The 15,239-nt window shown below is 44.9% G+C and overlaps 1 protein-coding gene across 6 annotated transcripts in view; it reads left to right on the top strand.

The window, feature by feature from the left end:
* LOC126915827 (transcription factor SOX-6) overlaps nucleotides 1-15,239 on the top strand; it is a 325,178-nt gene that overhangs the window by 168,413 nt on the left and 141,526 nt on the right. For 4 of the 6 annotated variants that reach the window (XM_050720899.1, XM_050720904.1, XM_050720898.1 and 1 more), the window contains exon 2: nucleotides 12,502-12,596. In XM_050720899.1, the coding sequence (XP_050576856.1) occupies nucleotides 12,502-12,596 (95 nt within the window). The other 2 variants (XM_050720900.1, XM_050720902.1) reach the window with 2 other exon arrangements.

Here is a 15,239-nt window from a genome sequence, read left to right as displayed (position 1 = left end):
GATCTGGATCACCGAGCAACGAAAGGAACAAGAAGGAACAAAAAGTGAGAACCGTGCTTCGTTTGGTCATGATACACTTCGTTTTGTGATGATATTGGGATTGATTATCAATAGCAATCGTTCTCATTTCCACGCGTTTGATATTCGAACGTCCAAGTAAGCGTGTAGTTGAGTTCGATCGATCCAGATCATCGCCCACTGAAAAGAAGAAAAAGGAAAAGAAGGAAGAAACTAGAAAAAGAAGAAAGGAAGGAGCTGAAAGAGAAAAGCATCGAATCATCGCGATAGTACGGGTTACGTCAGCCGAAGACGATCATCGATTCTCTTGAGCTAAACGAGGTGTCCTTGGTGGACACCTGTCAACGAGCCCCAGTCGACAGAACGATTACGGAGTGACGAACGAGTCGACGTTACGGCACGGTCTCGTGCAGGAAGAAGGGATCGAGGTGGCCGTGGAGGGAGAGGGAAGCTAGTCACCCTCGACTTATACACGTTGGAAGGTCGATGGAATTTCAGAGTGTCGGTCGAGAGGAGAAGATCGGCTACTAAATTGGTGAAGGGCGAGCACGCCGGAGGCTTCCATCCTGTTTCCCCCTTAACACGACCAACCCCCTTCTATCCACCCTGACACGAGGACTGCAACGAAACACGAAGCTCTCGATCGGGTTTGACGTCAGACAGAGGAAACGGTTTCGCGCGCTATAGTGATTGTCATTTTCCGGCCTGCATCCGGACCGTGTTGCTTTTTCTCCGTCGCCTCTTCTCCGCGCAGTCTACTTTCAATTATTTTTTACGATCAAGTATCCTATTCCCAGGATAGGCGTCTGTTCGACGTCTGTTTTTGTGCTCACCGTGATTGCGTCTCCTCTTTCGTCCGATCGTCCATCGATGAACAAACGATCGTCTCTAACGGATTCGTCCAGGGACTTAATCGATTTCTAACGCAGAGTTTGTCTCTTTTCTTTAATGTTCGACGACGAGTATGATTATGGGCTTCTTGTTGGAATTCCGTGAGAGTTGTCCTTTAGAATTTGATATTTTAGGAAGTTTGAGATTTCTGGTATTTGGGGTAATTAGTTACAGCGGATAAACATAATCGTATTTTGTAATATCTGTGATGTTTTGACTTAATACCATAAATGTAGGTGAATCATATTTTATTACGCAGATAGAAATTTTAAGTACTAGATACCGAGAAATCGATACTTTCAAGTGTCAGAGTTTGATATTTTACGAGCTGATTAATTTCGAATGTATCTTGAAATAAAATTTATTATTCCCTTTCTAAAACGAGTTTTGTAATTTCATGCGAAAACAACGCGTTTACGCTTCTGCACATATTCCGTATATTCGGAGGAATTTTTACAAGACCTGACTACCCAATTCGAAAGAAGTTCACTTCTTACAATAGACGTGACTTTCATCGAGCGGCCGCTCTCCTGCCGACGAGGCGATTCGTTCTTCCTCTGATTACGAGAATGATTCGAAATATTTTCTGACGTGTCATCTTTCTCGCCTCGGTTGCCCGTGCCTCTTTTGCGTAACAGCGTAAGTAGTCAAAGAAGGTGGTCGATCACCGGCATAAACTTTGAAGAAGTACGACGCAGGTGAGTTTATGTGACGTGCATAGCTGGACGTCTGTCTCTCTCAATCCCAGTTTCAAGGCTACTTCACATCACAATGGTCACCTAACGGTTAAAACTCCAGGCAGAGCAGACTTCGAGAGCGTTGGAACGTAATAATGGCTGTACCCCTCTATCGATGAGGAAGGATCGAACATCTCTCTGGCCTTATCGACGAGAGTTAATTATAATCGAAGACCGGTTAGTTGTTTGGTTTCGTTGAAAGCATCCGAAGACTACAAGGAACCCTCTGAACAAGGGCTAGCTCCCCCTTCGTCCGGTTCATTGTAAATTAATTACCTGGAAATGAGAAATCTCCGGTATACGTTCGCTTCCGTAAACGAACGAGCTCAATGGGAGGTAAAAAGTGTTCTTTAAGCGGCTCTTCGATGCCACTGATTGTCTTCCTCGCCCTGTTCGAGCTCTTTCATTGGTATCTCGGCTGATGTATTTATGCGCCGCGAATGGGGTTGAAGACTTACTGGGGTAATAGTACGCCGCTGATGAAAGTGAGGCTGTTATCGGCGATTTGAAATAAAAGGAGGCAGTAATCGATCTACAAAGTGTTTGATCTACTAACAAAAATTATTATTATTAAAATAGCGCATACGCGTGTATCTATTTTTCGTATACAGGAATTGCCCTTGGGGTCGAAAAATATATCTGTACGCACCTGTAACATTACGCAAGAGACAAAAATCTCAAACTTCATCTCTGACAATGTCCTCTTTACGTACGTATATTCTCCATAAAAGAATCGGCGCGACGAGTTAGGCAAACATTCTTTAACCTATAAAAATAGCGGTCGCGAAGTGGAAAGAAAGAGTGCGGGGATGCGGGTTGGAATACGCCTGAAAGGCACCGAAAATTCGCGAATCCTATCTAATTGAATCAGAAAACAATTGTCACGCGTTCTCGCGATGACACACTCGCGCGCGTAACCCGCTCGCGTCCTCACCTACGCAACCCGTCGTAGTACACTAGAGCGAGAGAATTTTCACCTGCTCAAATAGAGCCCGGCTTCGTCGAGTTCGCCGTGTCATTGTGTTTGCATTATTATGTTAATCACAACGAAGACGGTAACAATGCGTCAACCTCGATTTAGGAAGCGACTCGAAAAAACATATAGCTGAGCAAATATTAACTAAGCAAATCGTTAGTTTGCTCCTCAGTGACTGGCCACCTCTATTCCCCTCTTGCAAGTGAAGGAAACGAACAGAGAAGACCTTTTTTGTGCCGGGCTCTATGTATGTATGCGTGACGAGCACGACGATCTCTCGCGGTTTTGCCGAGACACCGAGCCGCAACTTGCAAATTGAGCATACCTATTTACGGCGTCACAAGTGTTCTAGCAAACGACCTCGTGATAGCTAATTCGCGGGGGACGTCACGGGATTTTCGACACTGCCGATTCAACGTGTGAATCTTTGTTCAACGCGAGACTTTACCACTTTACCGATAAATATTTGAGCACAACTTGTAGATGGTCCTGGTTTCTCGAATTGATTATGTATCGGCGAACGTCGATTTCTTTTTTGATACATGGTATTTTAAGAGGAAATGGTGACAAATGTTTAATTCGCGCAGGAAGAGTCGATTCTGTGACTCGATTAACTGGTTACGGTAGTCGTCCACTAAGTGGAAGATCGAACGATAGATAGCTCTATTTGGAAACTTTGTTTCATCCAATCTTCTTTTTGTGATAGTTTAAATTATACCTATTCACAGGATACAACATCGTCGAGCTATAATTTAGCTCGATCTTCGCAAAAGAGTTTTAATGGTGACAAATTGAACAGCCTACAGGGATTTGCAAAGAATAACAAGATTTTCAAAACACGAATCACGAAGTTACCGGATAATCGCCTAAGGTCATTTCAGTAAATGTTACTTGAAAGAATGTTAATGTCTTTAATTCCAACTCACAAGATAACGGATTATTATACACATATATTTCAATGGTTAGCTTCCTCCCATGAAGAGATCAGGAAATTCTTCTAAATTTCACAACGAACATTTCGAGTACATAATTCAATACAATGCAGCAACCATACAAATCTACAACAAAAACTCTGCTATCAACGCGAAAATCACCTCTCATCCAAGCAACAAGCAAAAACAACAGACTCCCTAGCAAGAGCCTGTAGCGGAGTCGTACTGTGAGAAATCAATCGACTCCGTTGGACCTATTCTTGGAGTCGCGAACAAAGCCTCGATACGAACATATTCGGCCGGGAAATAGCGGCACGCGATAAGCACGACTCGCTCGAAAGGCGAGAGCGTGCTCGATCGAGGACGCTCGTGGCACTAATAACGTTAGCGTAGCACCGCTTGAGTAGTGGCATCGAGGAGCGGCCGAGTGCTTGGCGTAGACCACTCGTCCGAGCAACCCCTAACGTGCACGGAAGCCGCGACTCGACTCTGCCAGTTCCCATCGCCCACGATGCCAGTCATTCGTTCCGGTCCCTTCCACTTACTCCTTTCCCCTCTCAGGCCGACCTGTAACGCAATTACGATTGTTGTTTGAATGAACAATCAAGCGCCCTCGAGGCGCGCGCTCCCAATCATTCAATTTCTGTTCAATCGACTTGGAGCGTCGCCTGGGCCACCCCTTTGCGCCACGACGTCGTCTATCCTTGTCACGAACCCAGAATCGTGGAATAACTCGGTCGAAGGACAAGGATGCGACATTACGAAGCTTTGGCTTGGCTATTAAGGGCGAACGGCGAAGAAACGAAGGACAGGGAAGAGAAAAGTCAACGTGGTTATTGTTGCCAGCTGACAAAGAGGTCGCGTTCGTTCTGCTCTCCTTATTTACTGCCACTGACAGGGCACGCATTACCCCGAGAAAAGAAGCTAATAACAGTCGGTTGGAACAGCCGTCTGTTTATCGGCTACCTGCTTCGACGTGCGCCCCGCAGAAGTTGAACAGCGTAGTGCGGAGGACAGCGTCGTTTTCGGCGCGTGGAATCCGGCCCGCGCGGCTTTCTTCGCGCGGACGCGCGTGCACCCGGACACGCCTCGTGAAACCCGGTTATTAGTTCCCCGCGGGAGGGCTGTCCCCCTTCTCTGATTCTTTCCACCTCTCGTGGACGGGTGCCACCGTTTGGAGACGAGGGGTCGTTCACGCGGACAACCGGCCTCCTGTTACTTCATTCGTGACGTCATTCAGCGACGATGAATTTCACTGTACCGTGGAATTTGATCGGTATCCGGCTTAGCTCGTTCACAACGAACCCGTGTATACCCGCGTGAAACGCCACGAAAAACGCTTTCTAATTGGAAAGCTGGATTTCGTGACACCGAACGATGGGATCCAACGATAGCTACTTGATATTTGCATTTGCTGCTTTGTATTTGAGAAGATGAAACGCCGGTGTGGTTCTTGACGATGACGAAGATGATTTTTCGCCTCCGTTTACGTGCATTTAAGTTTTGTGGAAGCATTATCGATGATCCACAATAATCTACCTACGTAATTACCTCTTGGACTATTCGTTAATATGGAAAATGCTAAACGTACACCTTTCTGAAGTGGGAGGTGTCTTCAAGATCTTGAGGTGAATTGTTTTATTTCTTTAAATTGTACTATGTATTTGCGATTAGCAAATCATTTGTGAACGTACATACGAGGGGATGGTTTTTTGAGTACTTTGCTTTTCTTTGAATCATTGGTCGATAGCATGTAAAAGTTCTACAGCTCAGTACCATGAAGACCTATTAATGAAAAGGATGTTCGCATTGGAGATCTGAAAAAATTAATAATGGTAGAAAATATTTCTGAAAAGATGGTGTATTGATAAATTCAAGGACTGTCATTACCTTTTACAAGGAACGCTCATTACTTTTGCTCGATAATGATTTTATTATAGGATTTGTATAGATCATATGTTATTAACAAATAGTGGCATTTAATAACAAAAGGGCAGTGGATACAACACAGATGTAGTATAGAACTAACTTTTGCCGTGGTCACGAGAAACATATGAAGATCGTTCTTTTGTTGGCGGTGAACATGAATCTTACACGGATTTTCCAAGTGTTATGTCGAAATGTCTATCTGTTTCTATCGCTGACTGGAATTCCTTTCTATTTACGTACAAACTCTTTCATAATCCACGAAGAAAAATTTTCTACACGATTCGATGAATAATGCTGAATAAAAAGTACCATACATCTAAATGTAGCCGAAAGAAACCACCAATCAATGAGACGCTGTAATGAAGGTACAAATATTTCAATTCTCGAATTATCAATCACGCGGATACAACTTTTCTAAAAAGGCCTTTTCTAAGAACTTTCGAAATATTAACCGTTTTATATTCAACATCTTCTATCATCGATTGATGCAATATACTTTGATTCTCTCATTATAAAATACATACTTTGTATTTCATAATTTTTATTAAATAAAGCATTTTCTCAGTTTCACACGTGAACTTTCTAAAGCAACATTCGATAGCTAACGGTACATATAATAATAACACCAACGCTAATAATACCGATCGATCGTTCGATAGTTTCAACGTACACAATCATTGACAATAAACTAATCATCCGAATCATGGGCACTAATCCCCACCGTGGAAACGGTTAGTAGGACGAGTACCGTAGCTTGGATAATATTCATCAGGGACCGTAACACTGAAAAAAAGGCATCGCGCGCGGCCTTTTGCCAAGGCCTGAAATATGACCCGTGCAAGGATTGCCTGCGAATTACGGTGATCGTCCAGTCGCGATATATTGCTGAGAGGCCAGCGGGAAGGCTGAGGAAGCGTTAATGCAAACGAATAGTCGTAGATCGTGCGAAAAGTCTCGCGGGTCGTTATCGTTCACCTATTCAACGATTGATGTGGATTTCGGTTAACGTTTCTGACGTTTACGATCCGACTGAAATTGCCATGTGAAACCAGTTCTGATAGCAAATATCTGAATTCAGTCAGGAGACACATAAACAGAGGGTATTTATTAGCAACACGTAAAGCAATCACTGTCTAGAAGAAATGTTTCATCACATCGAGCAGTTCATGATTCCTTGATGGGGGAAGGTTCTTCGGTGTCCCCCTTTGATTTTGATCTACTTTCGTAGAATGTTAGTTGTGTCACTTGCTGTTTGCACGGTAGGGATGGGTTTAGATGTGGAAATGGGAAGGTGCCTGGATCATTTGCATCGTGCCTGGTTTATGGTGTGACGGAGTTAGTAATAGATCCAACGGGATTTTTATTTTATTGGGATTTATTCATGGGATTTATTTATGTAATACTTAGATTAAATACTGTGGAATGATATTTGTTTGCTTTCAAATCTCAATGACCATCGATCGCTTGATTTCCAAAGCTCCAATTCTCTTCCTCTTTACCATGATAGAACCTATAAACACGCTTGCAAATCGCAAGTATCTGAACTAAGAAGAGGCTATCCGAACTCTACGGTCCCACGACCGAGACATAGGCGTTATCGACAGAAAAAAGATGCGAGCGCGCTTTTTCCGCGCGGCGTAACAGGCCAATTATCGTGTTAACACGAGCACGAGTGCAGCGCGTCGATTCGAGGCAAAGTAAGTACAAATACCGGTGTAACTTACTTAGTTAAGTCGGTGCTGGTGCCGTGCTCGGATCTAGAAGACAGGGAGACAGCCGCCCAATGAAACACTGTGGATGTGGATGAACAAAGAGAGAAACACTACACGAAGAACGGAAGGAGAGAGAAAGCGTGGAAGAAACAGGTGAAGGAGAGGGAAGGGGTAGCCAGGGAGAGCCAGCAGAAGAGAGTCACAAGAGCTTGTGAGAGACGAACGAAGTCGCCTGGAAGAGGTAAGAGGGCCGCGTGATTCGGACGCGAGGAAGAGAGATCCGACGAGAAAAAGAGAGGACAGAGGGAAGCAGGATCAGTGGAAGGAGGGGGAGGGGAGTGGAACGGGTGAACGGGTGAACGGCCTGCCGCGTCCTTGCGAACCACCTGACCACACCGGCCGTGCCGCCACCACTCGGCCTCTCCAGCATCCTTCCAGCGGCTCGGACTCGCCTTCCAACCGGCAAACAGCTCGCCTACCGGGCTCCTACCTGACCGATCGCCTGCCTCGCTTCGATCCCGATTCGCTTCCTCTCGACCGATTGTTCCTGAATCTTCGAACCGCTACTCCTTTTCTCAGCCCGAGCAAATACATTCTTTAATCAGCTGTTCGTCTGCTGCCGCTCGCTACCCCCGCCGCGCCACTCAGCGTGCCGCTCGTTCTGCGTGCCAACTGCATGGATCGCTCCTCTCGTGGACGTTCGTTCAGACGGTGGTTTTCGAGACTCGGTGGTTTGATCGAGTTTGTGAAGAGGATTCGGAGCTTTTGTTTCATGGAACCTTATTGGGAGTAAGAGGTTCTTGATACTGACGAGGACGATTCGCTTTTATGGTAGGTTTATGGTGAAAACAAATGGAAGGGTTCCGTGGAAAAGTAGTACAAGTAATGGGAATGCACGTCCCTGATTCCACTATGAAACATCTGCATTGTGTACAAGAGTCGCAACAATTTTATTACCGTGTTATCTAGGAACGCCAAGGAACTTATTGTGTTTCCAACATCCTGCTTTTAGATTGAAATTTATTCTCCAATATACAGCTACACAATGTCCTTTCACGTCGACACATTTCTATTTCTTTCAAACAAACGATACATCCGATTCTATACGATCCATATATTTCGTATCGAGTCTCTCGAACATTCTTAATTTATCCAATGAAATTCTGAACGATAGGCAAACTAGTGGAGCTTTGTTACAAGACTTCGGCGAATGTTTCAAACTGGAAACAAGGCTGTTTCTGGGACATCAACCTGTGATGCATATGGTTCCACCAGAAGGTACTGTTCGCAGCAAGGCACCGTTTGTAGCAAGATTTCGCGAAGTGTAATGTCACCGGCGCGTTTCGCCCACGCTCAGGAACTACAATAGGAGTAACAATGATGCTATAAATTGCTGCGTGTGTTCTTCGCGTGGTCTAGAAATCGGAGCACACCTAAATTCCTGGGTTAGCGAGCCAATCTGTTTGCCCGTAAATAATGGCGCTTTGTCTAAGAGTTCGCGGTTGCGTTATCCCGGCCATCTGGACACCGGTAACGACCGTTTCGACTGATAACGTTTGTTGCTGACGAAATGCAAAGAGAAAACAAGGGAGGAGGAAAAATGTTCACGAGACACGAGGCTTGAAATTTCCTGCGGCTCCATCGAGAAGAAACAAGAAACAGCGAAGCACTGGTCTATTATGTTTGACCAGATCCAAAAATGGCTGGATAGGTTGCTGGTCGCACGCTTCCTTATTTCTTAAGAACACCCACGCGTTATTAGCATATTAAAGCAATAGCGAAAACTCGAGGCGCCCCGGTGATTCTGGAAGACCTAAATGGCAAAGAACGTTCCTTTCGCGTGGTGTGGATGATGAAAAGAAGAGAAAGAAAGAGGTAGCCGTCTGATTTTGATGCGCCATTACGCTAGGCGTTATCCGGGAATTACAACTTCCTTCTTGTTGCACCGCGCTGGACGGCCAATAAACGCGCGATTGCTGTGCACCAAAAAAGCCGCGGCCTCCGTGAAATATGCTCAGAAAATATGATTCTTCCTGCTGGTAATGGCGCGAACGTTACATTTATCAGGAAATAAGATTCGCCGTACGGTTCTCGAGCAATACGGGGAGAAGAAGAAACGAGAAGGCGGTGCATTATCGTCGGTGCATTCGCAATCGTGCCTCCAACTACCATTACCGCGGTGAGCTTCTGTCGGCGACCCAGCGCCACCGACTCCCATGTCCGACGATTTGCGCGTAATACAAGCCGAGTTTACGCATTTTTCCGTTCGGCCGCGGTATACGGCTCGCTCGCGAACCCTATCCCCCTTTCTCTGTTACCTCGAACAGAGCTAATGTTCCAACATCACTTTCTTCGCCGGTCGAAAGTGGCCATTTAGCGCCTTTATGACCGCCTTTTACTGCCGCCAGGTGTCGCGCTTCTATGATCATCGATATATCGACTGCCCTATTAACGTAGTTGTACTGACTGCATTCCGAAGATGCAACGAGAATTGTCCGCGGTCCGATGCGATGTTCCTGTTGTAGGTTGTGTTGCGTCGACGCGCTTTAATCGGATGTCTTAATCGTGAACTGAATTACTGGCGAGTTCGAGTTCAAACATAAGGGAGGGAAATGTAGCGTATTAATAAATATACGTAATTCGTAGTAATATTTAATACGAACAACGTCAGATTTAAATTAAAGTGACAGGTATCCTAAATAACGAGTATAAATCAACTACATACATATGCATATCATTCATATTTGTATGCTAAGGTATAGTGCGTTGTATCTTAAAAGATATGAACACTGGAATTTATTTGACGGAACAAGCTCAAATTTAATAGACGATTATACGTTACAAACTATGTATCGTGCAAAACGTACAAGTATTTTCGATAGTAAAACAGGCCTTTTAACGCGAGACCAATGCTCCGCCACTTGGGCTGTTTGTTTTTCTACAAATCGCAGGTATGCGGTGCTCGCTGACTAGGCAGAAGTTACAGAAGGATCCCCAAGGCTAATGATCCATCATCTCCTTATTTCCAAGTCCGAAGTGGCTACTTAACGACTTTACGGCTCCCTGCTAGCCAGGAACGCCCACGTGCCACAGGTACCCCGGTCGCCTCGACTGCGAATTGATCGGTCGCTCTTTTAATAGAGCGAATCACCACTGCCAGATCGTCGTAGTGGTTGCACGGAAACATGGGAACGTTCAGTTAGGAACGTCGTAGTCGGGACGTGGTTAATGCGCCTCGTATTTCATTGGAAAGTTTCCGTGAAATTCGATGTACGGCGAATCTTGCAAGATATGGAGCGTTTCAGTGATGAACGAACTTCTTGGCCGATTGTTTCAATTACATTTTACTCAGGAAGTACTGTTTCAAAATCACTCATAGGAATTAATGAAATCAACCAGCATTCTGTATTCGATATCTCTCTCTTGTCGTATTACCTTCTAGACTTAACTAAAACTTGAATCAAATATTTTGTTAACATACAATTGAATACAATTAAATTTCTCTTTCTTATAGCAATTGCGGGTAGTCAGATTCGAAGTAGATATATTTACACTATCAGAAGTAGCCTTATCTCTCTCTTTCTCCCTCTGCCTTTCTCTAAGCAGTGTATCTAAATACCAAAAGAAATGAACAGCGTATACAAATACTTTCTGCATCTTCTTCGGCTGTTTTTTCAAAAAGTCTCTCCCCAAAAAACAACCTCGTCCGCATCTCGACAAAGAATCAGCATTCACCCATTGCCATCCGTTTCATCCCGCCTAGTTCGTTTCTTAACAAAAGAGGGAAGAAAAGAAGGAATCCCCCGGCAGTGTGACACAAGCACCTGCTGTCGGGGCATCGAGTTCCCATTCTCGTCAGCGGGCACTTTCGTCGGGGCGATCAGTCTCGTCGAGCGATTCGGGAGATTTCGGTCGGCCGTAAATTACGGAAACGGAGAAGAATGTTTAGCGGACATTATATTTCCTCGGGACGGTTCATTTAACATCGTTGGATTCCTCGCGGCGGGAGGAATGCCGAGATTTCGAGTCGAAAACCACCTCGCGGCGTCCGATAGTCGGTCGCGCGCGCGCTCCAAACCAGCACAGAACGAGTAGAAGAAAAAGACAGTGACGTAGTGCCCACCTTCGGTGGAATCTCGTGTCATCTACCAGGTACTTCTCTCCTACTACCTCTGAATCATCGTCCTTTGTCTTCGCATAGGATCCTTCGTATCTGTCGGTCGCGACCGCGGGCCAAGACTCCACCGACCTCCATGCAAATCCTACGCGTTCGTCGCTGTGTCGCTGCGTTATCAATTATCGGAAGGTTGGATAATGGAGTCCTACAGGGACACGTTAGTAACGGTTCCTTTTCTTTTTATTGGAGACGATGGCGAGGCTTGGAACCTTTAATTTGTGAAACGTTTGGCGAGGTTTGTTTCTTTCGTTTTTTACCAAGTAAGTTTGCAGGGAGTGGATTCTTTTGGATTCGAACTTTTTAGAGCGGTTAAATGTGAGATACGTTTGATGTAGTAGACGTGTTAGTGATGTTGATGCACTATAGGAATTTGATGGATGTTTCCTTACAATTTTCGTCGTATCGTACGAAGTAAGGGAGACGACAAATTTTATTCTAAATACTTATTTATGAAAGTGAAACGGATAGTTATGATCTTAATCTATTTATAAAACTATCTATACAAATATGGCGTTAATACTTCTTTACGTAACGATACTTGATTAAAAACAACTATGAATGAGCGTACTACGATTTACGCCAAGCTAAATCCCGTTTCTACTCAAACATGCCTGATCCACGGCAAAATATGTACTCGTTTTGATAACTCTTATCAGCTTTCAAGATATCATAGCAAGAAGGTGTATATATAGTCTACAGTCTACGCAAAACATCTTAATTTTGCAACAATTATAACAATCAGTTTCGAGCGATAAACCTGCGTATCTATTACTTGATATTATACACGGTGACTCACTGAAACAAACTATATTCGTAAAATGATTAGAAATAGGACAAAATGAATAAATGACAAAGCAAACTGAAATAAAATTTTGGGATTTACTAAATTATTTTTGTGTTTAAACACTATTTAATGCGTGAATTATATTTCTTTCCGTAACATAATGTGATAAACTTTCTTTTCATATTCTGCTCTTCGTGTTCAAGACATTCAACAACGCGTATAGAAACACATTGTATAGCTACACACCTAGATTCTTCTTTACAAATTCACGAATCGTTCCGTCCAACCATAACGTTAAACCGTCTATCACGGATTACTAATAAAACGATTTTCTTCTGCCCGCAGAACGGTGTGCTTCCTGATGTTCGCCGTAATTGTTCGACGGTGGATGGGGTCGTTACGGCCATAAAGCCGATCAGCTGGAAGGAGATTCGAAGCCGGTGAGTCGAGCACCAGCACCTGCTTATTGCGCTTGTTCATTCAGGATGGGCCTGCGTCGAGGCGCCGAGCTCTCTATTCACCTTGAAAAGGCGCGAACGCGTCCCTCGATCCGTGTAAATGCCGTCGTATCGCGATAAACCGAATGAATCAGGATTCTTTGGAACTTGGAGTGGAAAAATTCCCTTCGATCGGAGCTATCCGCCAAAGAATCCTCCGTTAAATCATTCGTTCTTTTACAAAATCGATAATTAAATATTCGACCGGATAGCTCCGCCTCTTCTCACAAATCGAGATTTTACACATTTTTATTTCCCATTTTTATCTTATGTTTGTACTATTTCTCGAGTAGAGGTCGCGTTTCCGCGACAACGCGAAACGGCATCGCGCGTTTGATCTAGCTCGATCCTATTCGTAACGATTCATATTACAAATCCATTTTAAGCGGAAGTTCGGATGGCGAACTGTGTGGAGATTTTTCCACTTGATATGCTCGCTCTATGTCTACGCTGGCAAAAGGTGAACCGCTGTGAAAAATGGCCGAGGTCGCTTGCGGCCGCGTACGAACATGGCGGGGCACGCGCGGACAATTACAGCCGGCCGGACACGATTTTACAATAACTCAATTCATTTCCGAGCGTACGTAAGAACGGGCTGACAAAAAAGCGCGGCTGGATATAGTTATTGCGGCTGTGGTGCACACGTGAACAGGTCAGTCCGGTCGAGCGGCGGAACGACGCCGGGAGGGGGAAGAGGACAGGGATCGAGACAAGGGGACAGAAGGAAAGGTAAAAACGTAGACGGAGAGCGACCAGTGGAATCAGGTGGAAATGAAAGAGAGCGGGATAGATACAGAAAGAATTCTCTCGCGAGTACCACGAGCAACCTGAGCGACAAAGATCACTGTAAAGTCGGTTAAAAAGAGATAATACGAAGAATGAAAGGAGACCGCTGAAGATGACGACAAGGAACAAGGAGACGTTCGAGAGAGATTTTCTATAAACGTAGAATACGTATTGATGCGAACGTGACAGTCAAAGATCGTTTAGAAATGTGCTTCTTTGATATATCGTAACACGGCACAATTTCGTTTGTATGAATTTCATTTACCGGAACGAAATCTTACTTAGCGTTTAACTGCTACCGCTTGAAACTACTTATCCGAACGCGAGCTTCTATTATGCGAACGAATCCTATTATATTCTCCTATTATACGAACTGCGATAATTACAGAAACTATTTTAAATTTTCTCTAGATATTCTTATAAATAAAGTTCTATTATACAAACATCTTGTTCCGATATGTCATTTCTGTGTGTGACACTGTGTCCAACTGAAAATGTCTATATATGTAGATGCGTATGTATGTACGTTTAACGCTTATAGGAAATCCTACTTTTAGAATAATCCCACAGTGCAGCGCGGTGTGTTTGCAAAAGAGTCGATATCTAATCGGCAAAATGCTCGTCGAAAAGTAAACCCGAGAAACAGGGTGGAGCACAGGCATGCACCTCTCGTCTCGTTTCGTCGTCTCGACGTTTTCGTTGGCGCGCTCGCTGTACTCCCAAGCGTATGGGACAGTACAGCGTACACGGCTTCTACGCACGAGACAGATCCTCTTCGCGGGAATACCTGACAGTACTTGCTTCGCTCCTTTCGTTTGTTTCGTTCGGTGGTTGGTTCGGTTGGTTCGGTGGACCCGGTTCGCGCGTCTACGTTTACATACTCGCGCGTCGTCGCGTACGCGCGCAACGTACTGCGCTCTCACACGCACGCGCACGCACACCATATTCCGTGTACACCAGTTCACTGGTATTGTATAATGCAGCCATTGATAGCCGTCCTCTCTTTCACGCACGCGATCTGTTGCAGTCGCTGCAACCCGTGTCCGGTGACAGCGTCCAGTGTCCAGTCTCCCTCCCGGTGAGTGTCCACAAGATTTATTTTCCCATGCGATATACGGGGTGACACCGCGAAAAGTGGACCTGATTCGTCGATTACGGCGAAAAATCACTCGCTATCTTTCTGTTATCATCGTAGTTACAATTGCAACAATATACGTATTAATGAACGCGGTCTTTATCCGTTCCAAGATCTTGTGTTTTACGTGTACTTTATAAACAAGAAACACGCATTCACGTGACGATACATACCATACGCGTGTACGAGTGCATTCGTGTATTCTATGTGTACACCAAAGAAGACGCATAGAAGTTAAAGAGAACGCTTGCTGCGCACCTTTCGCCGATCGGCGAACGCATCGTCCGTATGGATCTCATCGGGTACGTAGTCCGTTCGATCGTTCGAATCGATGTCTGAGCGTGTTGCATCGTGTCGCAAACGTTCAGTGGAGACGTCGTCGATCGCGGCGAAGAGGGCTGTGGATCGCGGCCGTAGCTCTCGGATACCTTTTCCGCCATTAATTGCGACCGCGTCACGTTTTATCGTTATTTTCTCGATCTCGATCTCGATCCACGCCGGATTGCTTTCCAGCCTCGTCTCTCCGAGGAGGCTGCTGCGGTACTTAACGAGCAGATCGCTTTCAGTCGGGACGCGAGCCGCGATCAATTTACAAGCGCTTCGAGATCGTACGAAGTTAGCCGATCTCAGTCTCTGATTCCAGAAAGATTTCAAGCCTGGCTCGA

Source organism: Bombus affinis, chromosome 4 (assembly GCF_024516045.1).
Source record: "Bombus affinis isolate iyBomAffi1 chromosome 4, iyBomAffi1.2, whole genome shotgun sequence".
In the NCBI taxonomy this organism is placed as follows: domain Eukaryota; kingdom Metazoa; phylum Arthropoda; class Insecta; order Hymenoptera; family Apidae; genus Bombus; species Bombus affinis.
The sequence above is the reverse complement of the archived record's forward strand: the minus strand, read 5'-3'. Positions and strand labels throughout refer to the sequence as shown.